The 26248-nt window shown below is 45.2% G+C and overlaps 2 protein-coding genes, 1 long non-coding RNA gene, 1 other non-coding gene and 1 pseudogene across 9 annotated transcripts in view; 1 reads left to right on the top strand and 4 right to left on the bottom strand.

The window, feature by feature from the left end:
* Positions 1 to 1502: 1502 nt before the first annotated feature.
* CBR1 (carbonyl reductase 1) lies at positions 1503 to 4628 on the bottom strand. The gene is given in 3 exon segments (NM_001131734.1): positions 1503 to 2221; positions 3603 to 3710; positions 4248 to 4628. Coding segments are annotated over 3 exon segments (834 nt in total). The 5' UTR covers positions 4537 to 4628; the 3' UTR covers positions 1503 to 1784.
* A 3363-nt stretch (positions 4629 to 7991) lies between these two features.
* Positions 7992 to 8098, bottom strand: LOC112130552 (U6 spliceosomal RNA). The gene has a single exon (XR_002912800.3). It is a non-coding gene; the product is annotated as a U6 spliceosomal RNA (small nuclear RNA).
* Positions 8099 to 9663: 1565 nt separating this feature from the next.
* Positions 9664 to 15369, bottom strand: LOC129052314 (uncharacterized). The gene is made up of 3 exons (XR_008517308.2): positions 15240 to 15369; positions 10772 to 10835; positions 9664 to 10126 (listed from the first exon to the last, which is right to left on the bottom strand). It is a non-coding gene; the product is annotated as an uncharacterized LOC129052314 (long non-coding RNA).
* The window catches only part of SETD4 (SET domain containing 4), a 26044-nt gene continuing 14304 nt past the window's right edge, over positions 14509 to 26248 (top strand). The window contains exons 1-4 of one of the 6 annotated variants that reach the window (XM_063720881.1): positions 14509 to 14986; positions 16417 to 16512; positions 18170 to 18265; positions 21524 to 21561. In XM_063720881.1, the coding sequence (XP_063576951.1) occupies positions 16440 to 16512; positions 18170 to 18265; positions 21524 to 21561 (207 nt within the window). In that variant the 5' untranslated portion in view covers positions 14509 to 14986; positions 16417 to 16439. Of the gene's footprint in view, positions 15539 to 16403; positions 16513 to 18169; positions 18266 to 21523; positions 21562 to 26248 lie in introns of all 6 variants that reach the window. The other 5 variants (XM_009233926.4, XM_009233925.4, XM_002830662.6 and 2 more) reach the window with 5 other exon arrangements.
* On the bottom strand, positions 21601 to 25013 carry LOC112130526 (beta-citrylglutamate synthase B-like; annotated as a pseudogene).

Genomic DNA, 26248 nt, shown 5'->3' with positions numbered 1-26248 from the left:
GAAATGAACAGCCCTACTGAAAGGTGAAACTTGTTAAAGTAAACCTCACTTTTAACCTAAGGGACTAGGTTGGGCATGGTGGCTCATGTCTGTAATCCTAGTACCTTGGGAGGCCGAGGCGGGTGGATCACTTGAGGCCAGAAGTTCGAGATCAGCTTGGCCAACATGGTGAAACCCTGTCTCTACTAAAAATACAAAAGTTAGCCAGGCATGGTGGCGGGCGCCTGTAATCCCAGCTCCTCAGGAGGCTGAAGCAGGAGAATCACTTGAACCCAGGAGGCAGAGGTTGCACTGAGCAGAGATTGAGACTCTGTCTCAATAAACAAACAAACAAACAAACAAATAAATAAATAAAGGGACTCTTCCGAAGCAGTTTGGAGAATTAAAAAATAAATAAATACAAATAAAATAAGGGGCCTCTCCTTCTTTTCATGGGTGATCGCTTTTTGTTTCTGTAAGCCTTAATTCTCACCGGTGAAGTGTGAAAGATCACGACACTGTGATTCTGTGGAAGAAAGAGAATGGCGTGGGCACTTACTGGGTGTTAGTAAACACACACTTCTCATTACCAGCAGGGACAGCGTCAGGCCCATTTACAGGAACTAATGACAGCAGGGGCTGTTCTCAACACTATTTTTTTTTTTTTGAGATGAAGTCTTGCTCTGTCACCCAGGCTGGAGTGCAGTGGTGCAATCTTGGCTCACTGCAACCTCCACCTCCTGGGTTCAAGTGATTCTCCTGCCTCAGCCTCCTGAGTAGCTGGGATTACAGGTGCCCACCATCACACCCGGCTAATTTGTTCTCAACACTTTATCTCAAGACATATAATCCTATGACTGTCATCCCAATTTGACAGTTGAGGAAACACAGACAAAGCCAGATACAGTATTCTGCCTGAGGTCAAGAACTCGGTGGGCAGAGCTAGGAGTTTCCACTCCCAATCCCCAGGTTTTGAAAGCTTTCAACAAACAGAAAAGTTTTTTTTTTGCCTTACCTGTTCATCAGTCTGTGTATACTTTGCTGAAACACGTTGTACACCTGGGGCATACGTTGTACACCTCATGACACTTCATCCCTACATAAATAACACATTCCTATGGAGATCTGATAGGTCCCTCATCAGCTCGGTGTTTCACACAAGTGCACACTCACATTTCACACATTGCAACTGGTTGTTTTTCCCCAATGACTTTGGCTTTTTAAAGAGACCAGGTCAGCTGCCTTTGCCTTTGTGGTACTGTCCATGTTTTCCTAGAGGCGGGGAAGGGCCAGAGCCAGCTATGCTCACAGGCTTACATGCTGTCAGCTTTTGTTACATAATGTGGATCTGGGGAGTTCCAATGCATTGTCTGACCTACAACATTGAAAATATTGACTAACTGGCTTTCTTTACTTTCTGGGTTTGCTCACCCCCAAGTTGTACTGTCCCTTCCCTTGACCTTTTAGGTTGACTGTACTTGAGACAAAGCTTATTTAGCATCTAAACAATCTGTACAAATGGACACTTATAAAGAACCATTTATTCATCTGTTGATTTTCATTCATTATTTTCATCAATTACAATTTTTCCTCTCCCGCATCAGAGGAAATCACAAAAGACCGGACAGATTTAGGCAGTCAGCTGAGTGCGTAGGCTGCTCAATTAGTAGTACATTAGTGAGTGCTAATTGATAAGAGATCATTTTTTTTCTTATATAAGGATATTTATGACATTGTAAATGCCCTTTGGACCAACTCAGGACAGGGTACAAAATGGGGCCCATGGATGGAGCTGTGAGCCCAGCTCACCACTGTTCAACTCTCTTCTCCGAAACAAATTGTCCATGGGGACCCTCAGCATCTGGGGGCAAAAGGGCCAAGTACACAGGGGTCTCTGCTCCTTCTTCTGGGCTCTTGGTGGCCTTGGGTCCCGCCATGTCGGTTCTCACCCACCCTGGGCAGCAGGCATTCAGGAGGATCTTGTCCCCTTTCCTCTGCTCACTCAGTTTCCTGGCGTGGATCCTGGACAGAACGGTGACACCAATCTTCGTCACCCCGTATGCGCTGCTGGGCCAGCCCTCCTTCTGGTGCACTCCCTTCTTTGTATCCTCCACAAACTTGTTCATGAGCCCCACCAGCTCCTCCTCAGTGATGGTCTCACTGCGGAACTTCTGCTGCAGCTCTGGGCTGCAGCTTTTAAGGGCTCTGACGCTCATGATGCTAGATACGTTCACCACTCTCCCTAAGATACACCACAAAGCATTATGTAGAAAGGTGTGCAACAATCCCATAGAAAGGTGAATGCCAAATGTGCAGGGATTTTGGAGCAGAAAATTTTCATATGAGAGACAGTTACTGGTATGAGTTCTAAGAGGAATACACATAGAAAGTGTGGTGGTAGTTGCATAAGGAACTTCATTCCTGCCTTCAAATTTCGGCTGAGTAGAGTCAGGTGAGATTTGGAAGAGCTGCCCTTTGAGGTCCTGGTGAACCAGAGCCTTAGAAGTAGCACAACTTAATAGGACGACAGGACAGGGAAACAGGATAAAAGCTGAGAGTAAGATGTACATGCAAGTACCCAACTCGAAGCCACACATTTAAATTTTTCTAAAAGTGGCTACTTGATTGCTGTGTTATTTAATAGGTGGGTTCATCTCCTATCCCATTACTTAGGGTAACCATCACAGCAGTTTACAACCAAAGAAATGTGATAGTCACATCCAGCACCTTCAGCACGTTGAAGGGGAGTTAAAATGGGCCCGGAGTTAAGCAGCGGCAGATTATGGACATCTCTGTGAACCATGCTAAGGGCTTGGACTTTCCTCCTGAAGGATTTTGGGAGAGGCGTGACCATGCAGACAGTATGCAGGATGCTGGGAAAGAAAAGACTCAAGACCAGAGGTGCCTCGTGAGGGTTTGCAATTGTCCAGAGGGACAGGTGAGGGCCTGCTGTAGAGTCGGGATGAGACGGATTCAGGAGGAACTCAGTGGGCACAACTCCTAGGACCTAGTAAGTGATTTGAGGGGCGGGGCATGGTGACCTGCAGGATCCTGGTGGGTGGGTGGTAGGGTCTGTGTCCCAGACGACTTAGGGAAAAGGATAGGGATCCTCTGGAAATATCTTAGATTGTGGGGAAAGGCATCAGGAAGAGATGGAAAGGCAGCAAGCCAACTATGTGGTTGGGAGCTTAAGGAGTGTTCCAGACAGGTGACAGGTATTAGAAGGGCCTAATGAACTGGTGGTAGTAAAGGCTCCACCAGCCTGAATAAGATCTCTCTGAAAGAGCAGAGAGAGGATACAGGATGGACTCCCACGCGGAGGGGCATGGAGCAAATGAAAGAGCATCTCTCAGGAGACGTTTGAGCTAAGACCTGAAGGCTGAGAGAGTCAGCCAGGTGTGCAAAGACCAGTGGGACAGGGAGGACGAATGGCCAGGGGAGTGGAAGAAGTGAGGACAAAGTCCTGAGGCAAAATGGCACATATCAGCTGGCAGGAGACAAAGCACAGACGTCAGTGCACGTGCAGCATGGAGAGGAAGCAGGAGCCTGCAGGAGAGATCCCAGGCAAACAGGGGCCAGATCAAGCCCCAAAGAGAAGGTGCGCTGTTTCCCATCAGACTCACCTTGGGGTTTTATTAGAGGGAGTAATTCTGTGCACACATCTCGGGTACCAAAGAAGTTTGTTTTCATCGTCACTTCGGCTTGAATATGAAAGGGTGTGGGATCAGCAACTTTTAGGAGAGAAAGAGAACACAGTTAATACATTGTACCCATGAGGTAAAATTCTATAGAATGAGACTTAAAAAAACAAAACAAAAAACAACTTAGTGCCTTCTGCCTAAAGTCTGTGTCTGGTTACCATATTGTGCCAATGTCAATCTCCTGCTTTGATCACGTTCTAGGATTTTTGTAAGATGGTACCATTGGGGGAAGGAGGATGAAGGGCGCACACACTGGATCTTGGCATAACCATTTTTTCTTTTTGCAATTTGTCGTTTATTTTAAAATCAGTTCAAAATTCATCCAATTGCCTTAAAGCTCAATTCAGGAAAACTGCAGAAAACCAGAAAAAGATCCCCAAGAGTCCCAGCCAGGGAAACACAAAGTTCCCTTTGGCTGGAAAACTCTCACTTTCTCCAAGGTTTCTGCACTCCCTGCATCTCCCAGCTCCTCCCTGTCCTCCCTAGGGAGCCGTGATGGACCCCGCAGACGCCAGGAGCCCCAGTGCAGAGCTTCTTCTTCGGGGAGGCCACGTCCCCTCCCCATACCCTTGAAGGCGATGCCCGCGTTGTTGACCAGCACGTCCAGGCCCCCGTACTCCTTGCGCAGGAAGTCGCGCAGGGCGCGGATGCTCTGCAGATCGTCGATGTCCAGCTGGTGGAAGCGCGGGCTCAGGCCCTCCGCCTGCAGCTGCTGCACGGCTGCCTGGCCCCGCGCCACGTCCCGCGCCGTGAGCACCACGTCCCCCGAGAACAGCCGGCACAGGTCGCGCACGATGGCCAAGCCGATACCCTTGTTGCCTCCAGTCACCAGCGCTACATGCATGCCGGACGACATGGCTGAACGGGGCGCGCGGGACACCTGCGTGGAGAACAGACCTGGCTCAGGCCCCGGAACCGCGCGGCGTGTTCCAGAGACTGCTCGAGTCTGGCGGGCGTGGGCGCGCACCCGTAGGTTACACGCCCGGACGCTGAGCGCGCAGGCGCAGGCCCCGCTCCTAGCGGGGCGGGGCCGAACCACCCCTACCCCTCCCCACCGGAACTTCGCCGGGGTGCGGAGCAGGCGGAGAGCCAGCTAGCCTGACTTTGCAGAACCCGCTGGCCGAAGACCGAGGCTGGTCTCTAGCTACTGGCTGTTGGCTGCCCACGTGGCAGTGAAGAACCATTCCTAGTGGCCATGTGCCTAGATCTGAACTCACTGCTTGTCCTTGGTTCTCCGAGGGGTTTTCTTCCTATTCTCCCAACTGTTCAATCATTCCTAGTTGTGTTTGAAGAAATAGTACATTTGCATGTTTTTTTTTTTTCTTTTTTTCCTAGTGTTCTAAAAAAAAAAAAATACTGCAGGAACTGCAGTCTTTGGAGCTAGAGTTGCAGAAGACACTGGAAGGAAATGACAGGGCATCAAGTTTTTGTTGATTTCCCCCCTAAGTGTATGAAAACAAAGCTACTGACTTAGCCAGATTTTCCAATAATGGTGGGAAACATTCACTAAATCTTTACAAGGTTACTTCTCTGGGCACTTGCAGGGCCATCAGTTTACCTGTGCATAGGTGTAGGAGATTTCACAGCCCTATTTTACACTGACAATAACACTCCAGGATGTACCTTTTAATCCCCATCTTAAAATGAAGAAACAGGGATCCATCCTCAGAGTTTATAACTTAGTTCAGTGGTGGGAAATTGTTAGAGAAATGCCAGGAGTTCGGTCTAGGTCCGGTGGTTCACAGCACAGAAAGCCAGTCACTGAGACCCCATTATTGTCAGGGAAGAAGGCATTATTTGGGTGCTACAGCCTAGGGGGGGAGATCGGTTTCAAATCCATCTTCTCAATTGATTAAAATTAGGATATAGCAGGGAAGAAATGTAACCGCATGGGGGAAAATAGCAGGAGTTAGGGAGAGATGAGGAGGAGTGGGTCAACAGGCATCAGGCACTTGTTGCAGGTGAGGGGTCTGGCGTCTGATTTTCCAGATTTGGTGATCTGATAAGTTTCCGTTCCTTGGTGCTATCTGGGAGGCCTGATGGCTAGTTTCCTGAGAAAGGAACTCAGATAAGACAAATGTAAATTTCTCAAGTTTTTAGACAGGGAGGGTCAATTTATTTATTCAAAGGAGACCAGGCTGGGCGCGGTGGCTCATGCCTATAATCTCAGCACTTTGGGAGGCTGAGGCGGGTGGATCATGAGGTCAGGAGTTCAAGACCAGGCTGGCCAAGATGGTGAAACCCTGTCTCTACTAAAAAAAAAAAAATACAAAAATTAGCTGGGTGTGGCCTGTAATCCCAGCTACTTGGGAGGCTGAAGCAGAGAATTGCTTGCTTGAACCTCAGAGGCAGAGGTTGCAGTGAGTCGAGATCATGCCATTGCACTCCAGCCTGGGCAACACAGCGAGACTCCCTCTCAAAAAAAAAAAAAAGAAAGAAAGAAAAAAAAAGGAGACCATAAACATCCGTCCTATGGGACAATTGCGTGGTTTCAAAGTGAGTGTTCCTCCTTCCTACTTACAAGGGAATTGGGAATAAGGTCAAGTTTCATTTCTGTGCTGTCCCATAGGTTGCCACTATCACAGGTGGCCATTTAAACATAAATTCAAATTAAGCAAAATTTGTAATTCAGTTTTTTAGTTGCACTAGCCACATCTCCGGTGTTCAATATTTGCATGTGTTAGTGGTCACTGTATTGGGCAGTACAGATTTAGGGTATTTCTATCCTTGCAGAAAGGTCTGTTGAACAGTACTGCTTTAAATAGATTGCAATTACATTGCAATTTCAAGGTAGGTTTCCAATCAGTTGCTTTAAAACAAGTTAATAATCAAGGAAAGACCCTTGCTCTTTTTCAACTGAAATTTTTGTCAAAGTAATTATAGATTCACATGCAATTATAAGAAATAATACAGAGATTCCTTACCCTTTACTCAGTTTCACTCAATAGTAACATGTTGCAAAAGTATAGTACAACATCACAGTGAAGATATTGACAACAAAACAGTCCACCAATCATACTCAGATTTCCCCAGTTTGATGTGTACTTTGTGTATGTATTTAGTCCTATATAATTTTATCAAATGTTGGTTTGTGTATCCACCACTACAGTTAAATGAAAATGTTTCCATTAGCACAAAGAGCCCTCCTGTTGCACTTTTATCACCAAACATACCTCTCTATTACTCCCCAAACCAACTCTAATTCATGGCAACCACTAATCTGTTCACCATTTCTACAAGTTTGTTGTTTCAAAAATGTTATATAGATGGAGTCATACAGTTTGTAGTATTTTGTTTTGTTTTTTTTTCCACTCAGGATAATTCAGAGCTCTGTTTTGAATTTTCTTTCCTATCCCAGTATGTGCATGTTGGGTCTGTCATTGGCTGGGTTCTTTCCACTTAACTAGTTACTGTCTTCTGTAGCTGGTATGAGTCAGTGTTAGAGTGGGATGGATTAAATTTATTAAGAGGGCCAGTCAGCAATAGCACATGGTGTACAGGGAACTTTGGACAGGGTGAGGGTCCTGCTGTTTCAAAAGGCAAATCCTGTGAGGGCCATGTATCATGAGTTTGAGTCTCATTTATTTTTTTAGGACTGGTACCAACATAAGAATTGACAGGTACATTGGGCAGGTTGCTCCGGAAAATATATAAAATATGTATTAACAAGAATTTACTGTATGATAAAGGTGGTTTAACAACTACTGAGGGAAAGAATTATTCCAAAATTAGCACTGGGGAAAGGGCATAATGATTGGAAAGAAAAGAGATCCCTTACAACATACACTAAATAATTTCTGAAGAGAGAGAGAGAAACAGTGATTTATAAATGAATCCATAAAACAACGAAAAGAAAACAAAAGTAAAAGTTTTATTTTCAATAGGGGAAAATGCTTTATTTTGTAAGCATAAAAATAGGGGAAGAATCATAAATGTCTGATGGGTTTGACTATGGGAAACTTTTTGAAAATTTGTTTTTGAAAAGCATAACTTAAAGCCTGTGAATTAAGCTCTACTTGGATGATTTTGTATTGTTTTCTCTGCTACATCTGGGTCTTGATTCTGGTGGTATGTGTGAGGAGCCTCCAATATGTAGCACCTTGTCTGGATTCTGAACAATTTAAGAAATAAAACAGAAATTAAAAAATGGAGTTTCCAGATCTCTGCTATTACTGCTATTGGCTAAGTTGGAAGACATGCCTTAGTTGTGAGAATCGAAGGTCTGAGACTATATTGGCTGCTATATAAAGAATTTTATCACATCAGTTAACCTGTGGAATGAATTCATATCTTTACTACCCACTGTTTTTTTTTTTAATAGAATGCTTCATGAATTTGCGTGTCATCCTTGCACAGGCACCATGCTAAATCTTGTCCACATCATTCCAGTTTTAGTATATGTGCTGCCCAAAGAACACTACTACCCACTAGTTTAGAGCAACTAAAGAACACAGTTCCCACAAAAAAGAATGGAATCATTTCCTGTGCAGCAACATGGATGCAGCTGGAGGCTATCGGGCAAACGCAGAAACACAAAACCAAATAATGCATGTTCTCACTTATAAGTGGGAGCTAAACATTTGAGTACACAGGGACACAAAGATGGGAACAATAACACTGGGGATTCCAAAAGGGGGAGGGAGGGGTTAAGGGTTGAAAAACGAACGATTGGGCACTATGTTTTCTACTTGGGAGCATTAGATGCCCAAACCTCAGCATCAGGCAATATACTGATGTAAGAAACCTGCACATGTATTCCCGAATCTAAAAACAAAAACGAAAACAAAAAAGCCCAAAACACAGTTCCATGGTATATATTACTAGAAAAGATGTTGGAAAATAATATTGTTAAGTTATGAACTGTGAGGTTCTCCGGGTCGTTCCTTTGATTATTTACCCTCACGGATCTCTGCTTGACACTGGCTGTGTTCCTCTTGCATTTTATGCTTGTTTAGGATATTCAATAAGCCTTTCTAAAGGGGTAGACTATGGACTTTGAGACCTGGAATCAATCTGTGGCTTAGGTGCTTAGTAGTTATGTAACTCAAGCAATTTACTGAATTCTGTGAAAAATAAAGCCAGATACTAAGGTGGTAAGGACAGATTTTAGTCAATAATGAACTCCTGTAATAGGAAAGAGGGTCCAGTGTAAACGAACTTTCATTTGTACAGAGGTGACTGTGCCTTTTAAAGGGAGAATGAAGGATCAGGAAGTGGGAGGAGTTAGGGAAACGACAAATTACCAAGGGTTGCTCAGTGGAAATGTTGGTTTGGCCAGCTGTGTCTGTTAGCTGGCAATTAGCAAAGTTGGGATTCTAGTCTCCCACTATAAAGACTGAAAGACAGAGGCCCTATCATTTCTGATGATTACATTTCAGAGGAATGGCTTTCAGGTCCTTGAGAAAGACATTCTTTCTTTCTTTTTTTTTTTTTGAGACAGAGTTTCTCTCTTATCTCTCAGGCTGGAGTGCAGTTGTGCGATCTCGGCTCACTGCAACCTCTGCCTCCCAGTTTCAAGAGATTCTCCTGCCTCAGCCTCTCGAGTAGCTGGGACTACAAGCGTGTGCTACCACGCACAGCTAACTTTTTGTATTTTTAGTAGACAAAGGGTTTCGCCATGTTGGCCAGGCTGGTCTCGAACTCCTGACCTCAGGTGATCCGCCCGCCTTGGCCTCCCAAAGTGCTGGGATTACAGGTGTGAGACACCACGCCTGGCCAAGAAACGCTCCTGGGTGGGAGATACATCTCAAAGGGACAGAAAGAATTCACAGCTGTAAGCCGTTTTTAGTAAATGCTTTAAGAAAGGGCAGTCAGGGGCCTATTGTCAGAAGTTGGTTATTACAAACACCACATTTTTTTTGGCAGCTTAAACATTCTCAGGAAGGGGCTAGAGTCATCCTAGGGGTGATGGGGTCATCCTAGCCATGTAGCCTTGAGCTGTGTTTACAAAAAAAAACAAAACCAAAAACAACTCACAATGTGTAAATTTAGAAAAGGAGATGGGGACTTTATTTCTTCTAAAGGGGTACAACCTGCAAGGTAGCCATCCTGGAGTCTGGGGAGCTGACTCCAGCAGAAACAGAGACGGGCACTTTGAAGGGGGAGGCTTTGAGGCAGGAGCTTTAGACTGAACAGGTTGGCTAAACTTACACATTCAACAGTTTACAGGAGGAGCTGTGAATATTCATGAAGGTGGTCCTGATACATGCATATTGAAGAAACATGCATGTAACATACGACTCATGTATATTCACTTTGGGATGGTGACTTGACATTTAAGTGTATTACGATTAGGCCCTATCTGTCAAAAGGTCTTTCAGGACATCAAGGCACGCAAGTACACAGCCTCTGTAAACCAGAACCAGTCCATTCCATAGTCCACGATCTTCTTCTCAGGAGAAAGTTGTTGAAATCGGTCTCTTGTCTAATCAAAGCTGTAGTTATGGCTTGTGTGTAAGAGTTAGAGAAAGAGGAAAGAAGCAAAAATGCGTTGGCAGTTAGAGACAGGTTTACTTTAGATGAAACCTGAGAGGCGCTCCTGGCCCATTTTGGTCAGGAGCTCTTTCTCTTACAGACTAAGAGTATGTATTCGTTTTAGGGTGGGGGGCTTATCACAAGCTTGGAATGTTTATGTGTGTGGAGAAGTTCATGGCGGGGTTGGAATCTCTCTGGGAGGAGCAGAGGTTATCCTGGGGCAGACATCTTTCTGGCCTGGAGGGGGGTTATCTCGGGGCCAGCATCTTCCTGGCCTGGAGGGGGCTTTATCTAGGGGCTAGCATGTCTCTGGTCGGGGAGGAGTTTGGAATGTTTCTGGTTGGAGATGTTATTTGTGGTGTGTGTAGGGATGTGGGATTGTCTGGCATCCATGTGGACTGGCGAGAAGAAGCAGAGGGTGTCTGTTTTTGTTCTAGGCATTCCCAGACAAAAGACAGAGACCCAGAATCCTCTTACTAAAGAGGATGGTCAAGCTGAGAAGAAACTGGGCATCCCCAAGATTTCCTCTAGCTTAGTCCTGCTGGTCCTCTGAGGACCGGACGGCCGACCTGACTTTTCCCGGGTACGGCGAGAAAGCCGGGGAGGGCAGATCTTACCAGTTGGCTGGATTAGTGTCCGATGTTGGATGTTCCAGTTGGAATTGGCAAAGGGCCTCTTGGACTGCAGCCACATGAGGAAGAGAGAGAAAGAAAGAGAGAGAAGGAGAGACAGAGAGAGAAAAGAGAGGATGAGGGAAAAGTAAAGTGAGAGAAAAGATGGGGCGGGTGGCCAGAGACCCTCAGGATCCAGAAATTAGCTCAGGACCAGCTGCGCTTGCCCACTGCTTCCTGGGTTGCAAGAGAGCCTCTGCCCCCAGCACCCAGCCTGGGTTTCCGCACCAAACGTAAGAGTTCAAGAAAGAGGTAAGGAACACTAAACGCGGCTGGCAGTTAGAGACAGGTGTACCTTATATGAAACCTGAGAGGTGCTCCTGGCCCGTTTCGGTCAGGAGCGCTTTCTCTTAGAGACTAAGAGTATGTATTGGTTTTAGGGTGAGGGGGCTTACCACAAGCTTGGAATGTTTATGTGTGTGGAGAAGTTTATGGCGGGGTTGGAATCTCTCTGGGAAGAGGGGAGGTTATCTTGGGGCAGACATCTTTCCACCCTGAGGGGTGTTATCTCGAGGCTAGCATCTTCCCCACTTCCTAGCCGGAGCGGGGTTTATCTTGGGGCTACCATGTCTCTGGTCAGGGAGGAATTTGGAATGTTTCTGGTTAAAGATATTATTTGTGATTTATGGTCATGGTGACCTTAGCCATTAGGCTGATGCCCTTTGGATTTAGGCGGTTTTTTTTTTAGCCGGAGTCTTGCTCTGTCATCCAGGATGGAGTGCAGTGGCGCTACCTTAGCTCACTGCAAGCTCCGCCTTGCGGGTTCATGCCATTCTCCTGCCTCAGCCTTCCAAGTAGCTGGGACTACAGGCGCCCGCCACCATGCCCGGCTAATTTTTTGTATTTTTAGTAGAGACGGGGTTTCACCGTGTTAGCCAGGATGGTCTCGATCTCCTGACCTCGTGATCTGCCCGCCTCGGCCTCCCAAAGTGCTGGGATTACAGGCGTGAGCCACTGCGCCCGGCCTAGGCGGTTTTTTATTAAAGTGAACTTTAGAATGAGGGGCTCGTCCAAGATGGTGATGCTTCTGCTCTGTCATTGTGGAACAGGGGGTTAGTTAGCATCTGGTGGTGCATGAGTGGTAATTGTTTTAATATTGCTTAGGTGGAGGTGAGTGCTTATTTAGCTGCTAGAGAAAAAGAAAAACCTTGTAGCCATTAGAACAGAATTTATTCTTTAAGTGACTTAACCCTTTCCTGGCATGGCCTTAGGTCTTGTTTATAATTTTTGTATCTTATTGCCACAAACAGTCTGTTCCATCAGTCTCATGGTCTCCATTTTAACATCAATGCTGGCCAGTTGTGTCTAAACTGTAAAAGAGAGAGGGTATAATGAGGCATGTCTGACCTCCCATTCCATCAGGGCTGGGAACTAAGTTTTTAAGTTTTCTTCTGGGGCCCTTTTGGCCAAAAGGGGTTCCATTCAGTCAGTAGGGGCTTAGAATTTGTTTAGTTTACAGCTGTTAGAAACTATGTTAGTGTTTAAATCTTTTAGTGTTGTGGGGCAGGGGTGAATAAAATCATTTGTGTTTAGAATCTGTAGTTTAAATAGGATTTGTGCTCAGAGGAATGTGTCTGGAATTCACTGGTCAAGGAGGAAAAAAAACCCCGCCTAAATCCAAAGGGTATCAGCCTAATGGCTAAGGTCACCATGACCATAAATCACAAATAATATCTTTAACCAGAAACATTCCAAATAAAAATACACATAACAACTGTTTTGTGGGGAAAAGAAAGAGAGATCAGACTGTTACTGTGTCTATGTAGAAAGGAGTAGACATAAGAGACTCCGCTTTGTTATGTACTAAGAAAAATTCTTCTGCCTTGAGATGTTGTTAATCTGTAACCCTACCCCCAACCCTGTGCTAGCAGCAACATGTGCTGCGTTGACTCAAGGTTTAATGGATTTAGGGCTATGCAGGATATACTTCGTTAAACAAACGCTTGAAGGCAGCATGCTTGTTAAAAGTCATCACCACTCCCTAATCTCAAGTACCCAGGGACACAAAACACTGCGGAAGACCGCAGGGACCTCTGCCTAGGAAAGCCAGGTATTTTCCAAGGTTTCTCCCCATGTGATAGTCTGAAATATGGCCTCATGGGAAGGGAAAGACCTGACTGTCCCCCAGCCCAATACCCGTAAAGGGTCTGTGCTGAGGAGGATTAGTAAAAGAGGAAGGCCTCTTTGCAGTTCAGATAAGAGTAAGGCATCTGTCTCCTGCTTGTCCCTGGGCAATGGAATGTCTCTATGTAAAACCCGATTGTATATTCCATCTACTGAGATAGGAGAAAACCGCCTTAGGGCTGGAGGTGAGACATGCTGGTGGCAATACTGCTCTTTAATGCATGAGATGTTTACGTATGGGCACATCAAAGCACAGCACCTTTTTCTTAACCTTGTTTATGACACAGAGACATATGTTCACATGTTTTCCTGCTGACCCTCTCCCCACCATTATTCTATTGTCCTGCCACATCCCCCTCTCCGAGATGGTAGAGATAATCATCAATAAATACTGAGGGAACTCAAGAGACTGGTGCTGGCGTGGGTGCTCCGTATGCTGAGCACCGGTCCCCTGGGCCCACTTTTCTTTCTTTATACTTTGTCTCTGTGTCTCTTTCTTTTTTCAGTCTCTCATCCCACCGGATGAGAAACACCCACAGGTGTGAAGGGGTAGGCCACCCCTTCACTATTTACCTAGTATTTACATTGTATTAGATATTATAAGTAATCTAGAGATGATTTAAAGTATATGAGAGGATGTGCATAGGTTATATGCAAATATTACACCATTGTGAAAGTTGTAGAATCAAAATGGAGTCACTTGTGTCAAAACCCTGATAAATGCAGCTGGGGAAGGCCTTGAAGGAAGGGTTCTCATGCAGTATGCCTCATAACAAGAATTGTCACAAAAGACTCTGCATAAACCATAACCTTGCAGAAAGGCCCAATCTTACACAAAAATACTTCTGCAAGGACCTCTGTCCAGCAACTTTGGACTGATGCTACCTTTGTTATTGATTCTTTTAGCCAAAGATAATTGATTTAAAGCAATTCATATAATCTTCATTTTCCTTTTAAAAAACATCTGCTTGCCTCAACCTCCCCCAAAACACACATAGTTTACTATGGCATGCATATTCCCATTGCAATACTACTCCCAGATAAGTATCATTTTCTTTTAGGGAGCTCTTTTGTTACTTAGGTTTACACCATTGTATACAAGGGACTTGAGCATTCTAATTCTGGTATCCGCAGGGTCCTGGAACCATTCCCCCACTGACACCAAGGGACAACTGTACTTGTTTTTCATGACAGAAAACATGTTTAGGAGTACTCATTTTTTTTTCCCCATAGAAGATTTCCATAGAAGAAGGGTTTTGGAGAGAGATACCACAGGAACATGCTATCAGCATGATTTCTTCCTGATGATGTTATCCTTGACCACCCGGTAAGGTACTGTTTGCCAGGTTTCTCCACTGTAGCCCCCAACACCATTCCAGACTGTACTCTTTGGAATCAAGTTACTAGGCATAGCCCGTAATCAAAGTGGGGGTGGGTGGGGCACAAATCCAGCTCCCGCTATTGGAAGAAGGGGTATTTAGATATGTTATTTAGAATTTTCCTGTGAGGCGGGTCCTGGGACCAGACTGAAACGGTGGAATGGGGGCGGGGATTGGCGAGCAAAGTGACTTGACCCGGCAAATCCAGCCTGGCAGGAATGCCTGAGGTCGGGGCGAAGAGGGCCGCGCGCCCTAGGTGGTTTAACTTCGTAAGGAAACACTCCGCAGGCCGGCTCTTTAGTGCGCAGCTTGCCCGCCTGCGGGTTACTGGATTTTCTGACTGCTGACTCGAGGTAGGGGTTATGGGGGTGTGGGGGTGCCAACTTCGTCCCCAACTGTATTGGGCGTTGGCGGCGAGTCCGCGGACACTGCGCATGCGCTAGCCGGAAGCTGCCGCCCGCGGCGGAAGGGGCGGACCCGGGAGACTGAGGACTTGGATTGCTTAAGGACACCAGGCGGGCGCGACGGCCTTCAGCTCTCCCTCTGCAGTTTTGGCCCGTTCCTTTAACTAGCGTTCATCTGGGGCTGTTTCGTGTTTCCACGTGCCTTGGGCCTGCCCACTTCAGCCGCCATCTTGGAAGCGACCGCGGGCGCCTAGGTGAGCTAGTAGGACTTCCGGGTCGGGCCTCCAGTTGCCCGGGTAACGGGAGCAGAGTCGGCCTGTGCGTTCCTTAGTCTTTCATTCATCAGCGTAAAAAGAACTGAGTTCAGGTCGCAGGTCCCCTCCAGGGCGGGCATTATCGTGTGCGCTGCAGTAACCTCTCATCTTGTGGAGTCCTTCACTTAGCACATATTGCTACGGCCGCGCTGCGTAACGCTAAGGAGCCTGAGGCCCGTGGTGCGATACTCACCTGGCTGGCCTCTGGAGGCAGGAGCGGTGTGTGTCGGACAGTAGGACGGCCTCATGGCTAGAGTTTGAGGACTGTGGGGGCGGGAACGGTGCCTGTGTCTGTGGTGGTCACCGGGCTTCACGTGGTCCTCAGCAGGGTGCTGGTGGACAGCTCGCGCGAGCGCCCAGGAGTCTTGGGGACACTTCCTGGCGCGGTCTGTGGACTGAGCGCTGGGACCCGGACCGAACCAGCCGCGTTTGCCTCTGGAGCTGAACATGCCGACTTTCGTTAGGTCAAATAATGAACCTTATGCTGCGGAAGTGCGTATTAATGTTGCCTGGAGTTCTTGTCTCTTGCTCATTTCTGCCCTCGTATGTTTTAGGAGTAGATTTATTTTATTTTATTTTTTATTTTTTATTTTTATTTATTTTTTGTGACAGTCTCCCTCTGTCGCCCAGGCTGGAGTGCAGTGGCGTGATCTCGTCTAGCTGCAGCCTTCGCCTCCTGCGATCAAGCGATTCTCCTGCCTCAGCCTCCCAAGTAGCTGGTATTACAGGTGGCCGCCACCACGCCCGGGTGATTTTTGTATTTTTAGTAGAGACGGGGTTTCACCGTGTTGGCCAGGCTGGTCTCGAACTCCAGACCTGAGCCCGCCTCGGGCTCCTGAAGTGCTGGGTTTATAGGCGTGAGCCACTGTGCCCAGCTCTTATTTTATTTTTATTTGTGTATTTATTTTTTGAGACGGAGCCTCACTCTGTCGCCCAGGCTGGAGTGCAGTAGTGCGATCTCGGCTCACTGCAACCTCCTTCTCCCGGGTTCAAGCGATTCTCCTGCCTCAGCCTCCCAAGTAGGTGGGATTACAGGCGTGCGCCACCACGCCTAGCTATTTTTTGTATTTTTAGTAGATTAAGCTGTAGTCACTAGGTCTGCAAGATAAAACTGTTTTAGAGGGACTGATATAATGGGAATTCTGTTACTGTAGGGATCATGATTTAGCTCACAGTATAAACCTTTCATGTACAAAAGCACTTGAGGGAAACAGTTTACCAAAATATACGTTTGTATACTTAAAGGTACAAAGAACAGTGATTATCATATAACTGGAAAGTAAATCAAAGAAATGTTTTTTATTTTAGATTGAGCATTTCCACAGAAATTACAGTTTTGTCCTTTTTGAAAAAATAGAACTGTGTTTCAGAAAAAAGAAACTACGGTTTTAGCATGCAGAAAGGAAAAGGGAGAACAAGCCGGATCAGAAGACGAAAACTCTGCAGAAGTTCTGAATCAAGAGGAGGTACAGTTTTTCTTTTAGTGCCAGTAATGAAAAAAGAAATCCTTTTGTGATTGCTTGTTTGTTCATACGTAGCTTTTCTTTCTTTCCTTCTTTTTTTCTGAGACGGATTCTCGCTCTGTCATCCATGCTGGAGTGCAGTGGCGTGATCTTGGCTCACTGCAACCTCTGCCTCCCTGGTTCAAGCAATTCTCCTGCCTCAGCCTCCGAAGTAGCAGGGACTACAGGCGTGAGCCACCATGCTCGGCCTAACACATAGCTTTTCTCAAAGGCACACAGTGTTCAAAGAGAATCTTTCTTTTTTCTTTCTTTCTTATTTTTTTTTGGAGACAAGGTACATTCTGTTACCCAGATTGGGGTGCAGTGGTGTGATCATGGCTCTCTACAGCCTGAACTCCCAGGCTCAAGTGATCTCCTGCCTTAGCCTCCCTCCTGCCTCAGCTTCCCAAGTACCTGGGACTACAGGTACATGCCTCTGCACCCGGCTAATGTTTTTTTAAATTTGTTTTAGCGACAGGGTCTCACTATGTTGCGCAGGCTGGTCTTGAACTCCTGGGCTCAAGTGGTCCTCCTGCCTCGGCCTTCCAAAGCACTGGGATTACAGGCGTGAGCTGCCCAAAGAGAATATTTCTTAAATAACACTCTTTTTAATGGTGCCATTGTATTCTTTTAGATCCTGGTGGGAATGTGAAGATATCCAACTCATTGTTTCAACTGTCTTCTCTGGGGATGACTCCCAAGTTTCTTTTTCTGGTCTTGACCTTCAGCTCCCTGTAGGATATCAAATGTTTGGATGTAAATTTATCGCTTCAAATTCGGGGTAACCCTGCCTGAAGAAGATACTGTATCTTGTTCAATACAAAAATGCTTGGCCATCTGGAAAGTCCTATGTAAATCCAACTGGATATGGTACAAGATATCGATAAGTTCACTTTTTTTTTTTTTTTTTTTTTTTGCTTATGGAGATCCATAAGCAAAAAAGATCATCCCTTATTGAAAAGACTGTCTTTTTCCACTAATTTGCCTTTGCACTTTGTCAAAAATCAGTTGTTCATTTACGTGTGGACCTCTTCCTATTTTCTGTGTTGTTCCTTTGACCTATTTGTGTCTGTCTTGACAATATCACACTAATTTGATTATTGTAGCTTTATAATAAGTTTTAAAATCAATCTTTCAAAGATATTGGGGCTATTCTAGGCTTTTTACATTTCCACATGAATTTTGGGATCATCTTGTTAATTCCTGTATGAAAGCCTGCTTGAATTTTGATTAGGGTTACACTGAATGAATGTAGTTGTATGTTGCATAAGTATATTTTGGTTGATGGATCACATGTATAGTGGTGGTCCTATCAGATTATAATATTGTATTTTCTTTTTTTTTTAAGAGATTAAGTCTTTCTGTGTTGGTCAGGCTGGTCTCAAACTCCTGGCCTCAAGCAGTCCTCCCGCCTTGGCCTCCCAAATGCTGGGAATACAGATGTGAGCCACTGCACCTGGCCAATACTGTGTTTTTATTGTACCTTTTCTATGTTTAGATACACCAATTCTTACTATTTTGTAAGTCTGTCTGACACATTTCATCAGACATGTTCTTTTAAAAATGGTAATCCGATTATATAGTGGTTTTAATCACCATTTGTTCTCTCCTTGCCTGATAGTGAATGAGAGCCACAAGTCTGAATTTATAGAGCTGAGGAAGTGGCTGAAAGCTAGGAAGTTTCAAGATTCAAACTTAGCGCCTGCTTGTTTTCCAGGTAAGAGCTAGCCTTCATCTGTCCTGCCCTTTCCCACACGAGAGCCAGGTAGATGGCAGGGGCTACTCTTGCAGATGGGCCTCAGCGGATATTGTCCCTCAGCTGGTTTGCATGTGTTCCCCTTGGGTTGGAGGAGGAGCCCCCTGTGTGTGGCCAGTTAATTGCGGAGTGGTGGGCTTCAGCACTGAGCTGAGGTAGACTGACATTCTCTTCTGGAACTTGTGCTTATTAAGGAGGTTAGGTTAACATTTTGCCAGGCACGGTGGCTCACATCTGTAATCCCAGCACTTTGGGAGGCTAAGGCAGGCAGATCACTTGAGCTCAGGAGTTTGAGACCAGCCTGGCCAACATGACGAAATCCTGTCTCTACTAAAAGTACAAAAGTTAGCCAGGCGCGGTGGTGTGCCCTGTAGTCCCAGCTACTCTAGAGGCTTAGGTGGGAGGATTGCTACTCTAGAGGCTTAGGTGGGAGGATTGCTTGAGCCTGGGAGGTTGAGGCTGCAGAGAGCCATGATCATGCCCCTGCACTCCAGCTTGGGCGATAGAGTGAGACCTTGTCTCAAAAAACTAACAAAAAAACCACTTTCTTCTGGAACATTCTCTCACAGAAGTTGGGCAGCTTGCTATGGGTGTGTGCCTGCATACATGGCCACTCCACTCTTCCCACAGGTGGTCAGGAGATAACCACAGGGAGGCGCAAGATGCTCTTTAAAATAATTTGGAGTCTGCTGTAGCACAGAGATAGTGGTGCAATTAGGGCCCCAAAATTCTACATCACAGGGCAGGCTGCACCTCACAGAAAAGTTAAAGCATATGCCACACAATGCTCCCCTTGGCCATTAGAATTATTACTCAAGTACCCATTAGGTAATTGAACTTTGAGCAAATTAACTTCCTCATATACCCCGCGCCAAGGCAAATGATTTCCCACTTGTGCCCCTTGCTGAGTGAGGTGATGTGTGTAACGTTGTTCTCCGTGAGTCAGTTACACATCATGACTTTGAACTAAAATGCTTGATTTGAGCCATTTTCTATTAGGGCCCCTTCTAGTTGATGGTCATGAACCATATTGTCAGCCTCTAAAATAACGCTTGACTTTCTGTTTTAGTGTGCAAAGATGGTGAGTAAAAGCCACACCCTTAGATGTTCAGAACAGAGTTTTTCCCAATGATCAAGAGAGTCAGTAATGTCAGCAGTAAACTTGCCGTGTCTAAGGCCTGCCCACATCTCTGGTGTCATTTGCCCTAAGAAGGATAGGTTTAAAATCATCAAGCAGGAATCAGCAGATAGTTCAGATGGAATACCTGAGAATAGGTCATCTGTTTGTAATTTGGAGCAGTAAAGATTCCTATTTTTAAAAGTGGGAACAACTTGCCCTGGCCCCAACCCCAGATTTCAGGTGTTGCAGGTGCAAAAGCACAGTGGCTTGGCAGTGACCCATGTCCAGTGCTTACAGTTCTGGGGACAAGGAACCTTCTGTAAGTGCTTCATGTAGTTTTTAGCTCTTAGTCAGTGTATGATAGGAGGTAACATTTTTGGGCTTCAGTCAAAATGTATGAACTCTGGGGAATTCATCTTAGTTTGTGGAAGGCACAGGAAATCTCCTAAGCAGGATTCCATCTTTAGACTCTCTCTTCTTTTCTGCCTTGGGAACTGACCCCAGCATTTCCTTTCACCACCAAAAGCACTAGCCAGGTCAGGGCCTTCCATGTAGATTGATGATAGTGGAAATTTTGAGGCTTTGAGACATTTGTAATAAGCTTTACTGTTATGAGCTCCTAATGGCCACTTCTACTTTGCCTAGTATATCCAATATGAAAATGAAAGTAAGTGTAGATTACTATATGTTTTTTGATATTAAACACTATCTATCATATAAATATAGGTAAAGGATCTTCTAGATGTATTCCATAGGCCACCTTTTGTTCATATATATGTTTGGAGAGAATTTCCACTTAGATTAGCATGTAAGTTTTTGGAAGGATAACCACGTAGAAGAAAATCTTCCCATTAGTAATTGATTCTAGGAGGAGGTCTGGCGCACAGGGATGATTAACTCCACAATGCGGTACACAAAATCAATGAAATAAGTTAACACTAGAACCAGCTGTATAAGCAGACAGTATCCTCCTGGGAGGGGAGATGAACTGGGACTCATCAAATCCAACTTGCTGGGAAACCGATGGAAAACTTGAGGCAGGAATTCCCACCAAGAGCCGGGAGCATCAAATCCAACCTGCCAGGAAACTGATGGAAGACTTGAGGCAGGAATTCCCACCATGAGCTGGGAGCATCAAATTTAAGTTGTGGGAAACTGATGGAGGACTTAAGGCAGTGAGCCACTGTGAGCCGGGAGCTCCCAGTAGTCCTGCATTGACTTGGCTGAATTATTTTCCCTCCCAGCTAAGAGAGGAAAGGTGAAGAATGATGAACTGGAGACATTAATGCTCTAGGCCTCTTATGATCATGTAATACCTATACCTGCCAGAAAAGCTGTCATCTGAGCATCCTTTCAATGTTCGTCTGACTGTTCCAGGAGCAGAAGCTTAGGCATGGAGGGAGAAACTTCTGGAAGTTGGTGTTAATTTTTAAATAAAGAAATTTATTGAATTAATTGGTATTAATGCAGCTGCTGAGGTTACTATGGTGACTGTGCTCTAGCCGGAGCCTTGGTTCACAGGGAACAGCTGGAGCTGACCTACCCAGCTGAGCTCACCAGGTCATGGAGAACCCATCTCATGGGTTACCTGATCAGAGAGGGAAGGATGTCTGCAGGCTTTGTGGGGACTTGAGTGGGGTTTACTGGCCAGCCTGCCAATCAAAGGGGTCTTAAGGTCTTTACTCGGGAGAGCTGAGTCTGGTAATGGGGATAAGTGGCCTGGGGCTCTAGCCTCAGAGGTTGGCTGGGCATTGGGAATAGCACCTTGTTAGCTGGTAGGCCCCAGGGGAGAGAGTCCAGCCCAAAGCGTCCGGCAGGAGGCCCAGCAGTAGGTCTGTATAAAGTCCACGGTGCTCTTTAGGTCTCACCTCTGAAGCTGACTTTGCCCTTCAAGGATTATAACTCACTGGAGGTCAAGACATTTTCTGGAATAGCTTTCTGACTCCCTGTTTCCCCTGGGAATCAAAGGCTGAGAGACATCCAGCTTCAGCCTTGTGTAATTTTGAAGTTCACATTTTTTTTTTTTTTTCCGTAATAGTTATCTCTAGGACCTTGAAGGTATAGTAGGATTTACTCTCTTTCTGTCTTTGCTTTCCTAGGTACAGGAAGAGGGCTGATGAGTCAAACATCCCTGCAGGTGAGAACTTTTCTTTGATCCTTGAAACCCAATGTAGATTTTGCTGCTTTGTTTTTGTGGTTCAAACGAAGTGGATTAAAAAAATTTCAGACATACAGTCATTTCTTACTTACCTAATAGATATGTTTGAATATGGTTCTATCAACTAGGATTAAGTTTGTTGCAATAAAAGACAAGCCCAAAATTGAGGTGCTTAAGCAGCATGGAAATTTATTTTGTTCTCACTCATAGAAACAAGCTTGGAGTAGGCTGACCCTGGCTGGTGGGGCAGTCCCATGGCTGGCAGAGGCCCCAAGTCCTTCCAGCTCTCTCATGTCCTTAAGGGAACTGCACCCTCAGGTTAGGGTGCGTGTCTTGGAACTTGGGCAGCAGGAGAGAGCAAGTGGGTGAGGAAGGGCAGGCTTCCTTCCTTTAAGGAAATTCCAGTCCCTCTGTCCTTGGCCAGTGATCAGGTACACAGCCCTAGCCAGCTGCAAGGGAGGAGATCCGTGCTGGCCTTTCCCCAGCCACGTGCCTTCTAAGTAGGATTCCGTTAGTGAGGAGGGGGAGAGAAGGCATGTTGGGATAGGCAACTAGCAATCTTTGCCACAGCACATGTTACATGTCAGATCACGTTTTCAGTATGCTAAGGGAGTTGCTGCTGTCTGTGAGGCAGTCGTGCAGCAGGTAGAAACCAGAGCTAGGGGAGGATGAGGCCTCAGGCTTGGGCCAGAGTTGCCTTCAGCTGCCTTCAGCTGCCTGGGGGCCCCAGCATGAGACCCCTCATACTCTTGGCTTCTGTTTCCTCACCTACAAAATCAGGAGGTAAATGACAGCCTCCAAGGTTTCTTTTCATTCTTCCAATGCTATTTTAAAGGATCTCTAGTGCACGATTTTCTGTGAAGCCAGAAATTAATTTCTTCCTTTATTTAAAAATTATCTTATTTTTAATTCTCTATTTAAAACTCGCACTCAGATGTGTACATATGTTTAGGCTAAGGAGTGGTATCTTTTTTTTTTTTTTTTTAGTAGATAAAAGGTCCTTTTTTTTTTTTTTTTTTTTTTTTTTTTGCGACAGAGTCTTGCTCTGTTGCCCAGGCTGGAGTGCAGTGGCGTGATCTCGGCTCCTTGCAACCTCCGTCTCCTGGGTTCAAGCAATTCTCTTTCCTCAGTCTCCTGAGTAGCTGAAATTACAGGTGTGTGCCACCACGCCCAGCTAATTTTTTTTTTTTTTTTAGTAGAGACAGGGCTTCACCATCTTGGCTAGGCTGGTCTTGAACTCCTGACCTCAGGTGATCTGCCTGCCTTGGCCTCCTAAAGTGTTGGGATTACAAGCATGAGCCACTATGCCTGGCCCAAAAGTAATTTTAATTGTTAAAAATGTTGTGTTAAAAAGATAAGTTTTTAAAATATTAAAGGAAAGTATAGTTTCTTTAAAATGCAAGCATAGTGAGCAAGGGAATTCAGGTTATCTTTCCTAAACAGATGAAAATCACAAACACAAGAAGTCCAATATATAAAGAATGATATGTTTTAATGTTGTAATTCTGTTACGCCATGTTAATGTTTTCATCATTTAAAAATTTTTAATTGTGGTAAAATATATGTAACATAAAACTTTTTTTTATTTTGTCATTAAGAAGCCTTTATTGGGTTATATTCACTTCGACCCTCCCACCGAATTAAGAGGGAAAAAACGAAAAACAAACATAAGAAATCCCAGTAAAAGAGCCCCTCAAGATTTCATAAACTACAAACTAAGGCTGCTAGTTAATAAGGAAATGGCAGAATTTTCAGAGCTGTATAATACAAAAGTTCCTGTAATTTAAGCAGATGTTTTCCTCACTGATGACAAATCTTCCAACACAATGTGAAGTTATGCTACTTGGATATTTGTAGCAAAACCGTTTTTTTTGTACAAAAACAAAAGCAAGGGACCATGAAAAAAAAAGTATTTGTTCCTCATGGCCTATGAGCATACAAATTTTGTAGCAATTTAAAAGGGTAACTGACAGCCTGACATTTTTCTGTACCCCACCTATTCTGCCTGTCTGTAGGATTTGTAAATGAAAGTAACATCTTACTAGCAGAGGTCTCGTCTATCTCCCACTCTCTCCAGCTAATCCTACTAATTTTCTCTCATCTTCCTGAGCATCCTCCATGAACAGCATTGCAAGTTGGTTTTAAAAATAGAAAAGAAAAAAGAAAGAAAATTTTACAAGGGTTTTGTTGGTTAATTACCAGTGGAGTCAGTCCACCATAGTTTGATTTCATTGGCTAGCAGCTGGTTCATGTTGAACAGGCCCCCTGGGAGCTTGGTGAGCAGCTCTCGCTCCATGCTTTCAGGGTCACTGTCTACAGAGCTGGAACTTGCACTTATGTTGTCAACAGCAGTGCTGGCTGGGGGACCCAGCTCCGGCTCACTAGTCTCACTGGCAGTGGACACCACAGAGAGCAGGGACATACGCCGGGTGAGCCAGCCAGAGGGTAGAAGGGAGGCGGTATAGTCTGCTATGATACCAGCTACATCTAGATTACAAGCCTTATCAAAGGCGATGAAACCTACATTTGCATTGGCCTCACAGACGCAGAAGGAGCCGCCATCTTTCATCAACAGGTCAATGCCACACACATCCATCCCCAGGATATTAGACACCTGGATAACTAGCTGTTTCCCTTGTTCACTCAGTGAGCACATCATCCCCACACCACCTAATGAGCAGTTGCTTTGCATTCTCCCATCTGTTGAACAATGTAACATGGTGCCAACCACACGGCCTCCCACGACAATGACACGTACATCCCGTCCATGTGACTCTTTAACATACTTCTGGAACAAGTATGGTGCTTCATGGCAAATAAGATGGCTTAGATCAGCCAAATGGTGCTTATCTCAAGCCAAGAAAACAGCTTTACCTCTATGACCCCGCGTATTCTTTACTACCATTGGGAACTCCAGTACTTCAGCTTCATCAATCATTTTAGCAAAATTTTCATGGCCACCATGAGAGAAAGTATCCGGCAGAGGAACACCGTGGCCAGCCAACTCTTGAAATGTCCAGAACTTATTAACGCAGTTCAGGATGGCTTGAGGTCGGTTCATTAACTGGCATCCCATCTTCTCTAGATGGCGCAAAACAGTAATGTCACTATCACTTTGCACCCAAGGGGTTGGTACTCTGACTGCCACCACTTGTGGGTAGGCAGTGATTAGCTCTCCATTGATCTGCAGACCCAGGTTTCCTTGCTCGATTGTCAGCACCACCTCATCCATCACCACAGCCCTAAAGTCCAGTTCCTCCTCACAACATTTGGCCTTCAATGCTAGTAAAATCTTTTTGAGGATAGTCTTCCCTGATGTGATGATCTGTCAAAAACCACAACTTGGCAGCCACAGAACTACACATCTTGATCAGCTTGTGCTTCCTTGCCTGGATTATTTCCTCTTGGATGTAACTTCTACCAGTTGATTATGGAAGATGAACAGCCAGATACAGAGGTCTGCAAGAGTCCTGAGCATAGGGGCTTCTGTCCCCGAGTTAGAGTGCACCACCCTCCAGCAGGTGGAAGCAGCCCACGAATCCATAAACCCGGAAGCTCATCTAACATAAAACTTACCATCTTAACCATTTTGAAGTTCAGTAGTATTAAGTACATTCATATTGTTGTACAATATTTTTATTTTTAGAGGAAGGTGTAATTGACTTTATTCTGTAGCAGAATTTGGGGATGAGAAATGTCATGTATGCAGCAGTAACTACAGGTAGTTTTTGTTTAGGTCATGAAATAATTGGCAGTTGTTTCACATGTACATTCAAATGTGGTTGTTTTATCAAAAGTTTTTGGAAGTTGAGGCATATTTTACGTATAGTGAAATGCACAGTGAAGTGTACAGTTTGCATTTTGATGATAAAGAGATTTACCCAAATATTTTCGAACCAGAGGATCATAGGATGTTGGGATGGGAAGTGACCATAGTGATCATCTAGCTTAATCTTGCTTTACAGGTGAGGAAACCAGAAATTGATCCCGGAAGATTTTTTGGCTGAGATTTTTTTTTTTCTTTTTTGAGATGGAGTCACACTCTGTCACCCAGGCCGGAGTGCAGTGGCGCAATCTCGGCTTACTGCCGCCTCTGCCTCTCGAGTTCGAGCGATTCTCCTGCCTCAGCCTCCCGAGTAGCTGGGATTACAGGTGCCCACCACCATGGCCAGCTAATTTTTGTATTTTTAGTAGAGATGGGGTTTCATGATGTTGGTCAGGCTGGTCTTGAACTCCTGACCTCAAGCGATCCGCCCGCCTCAGCCTCCCAAAGTTCTGGGATTCCAGGCGTGAGCCACTGCGCCCGGCCTTGGCTGAGATTTTTAACCAACTTAGATGCCAGTTAGAATGAAAGGAGAGTCTTACATCTGGCTTCTTCATGCCGTGTTTATTTAAACTGTTTTCTATTACTTTACGTCTAATTTTTCTTTCTGTGGTTCTATCTCAGTGGGAGACACTGAAAACGATACTCTTGCAAGTGGTAGAGTTCGATGCTTACTGTGTTGGGCATGCTGGCCTTTCTTTAGCTCATAGGCGTGGGTTATGTAGAGAGCAGACCATCACCTGACCACTTGGATTTCACTGGATACAATTTTTTGGGGGTAGTTTCTGTCTGTTTGCTATTGGTAGCACTATTTCCTGGCATAAGAAAGTGAAGAAACAGGTG

This window comes from Pongo abelii, chromosome 22, assembly GCF_028885655.2.
Source record: "Pongo abelii isolate AG06213 chromosome 22, NHGRI_mPonAbe1-v2.0_pri, whole genome shotgun sequence".
In the NCBI taxonomy this organism is placed as follows: domain Eukaryota; kingdom Metazoa; phylum Chordata; class Mammalia; order Primates; family Hominidae; genus Pongo; species Pongo abelii.
This window is presented reverse-complemented; position numbering and strand designations above follow the sequence as displayed.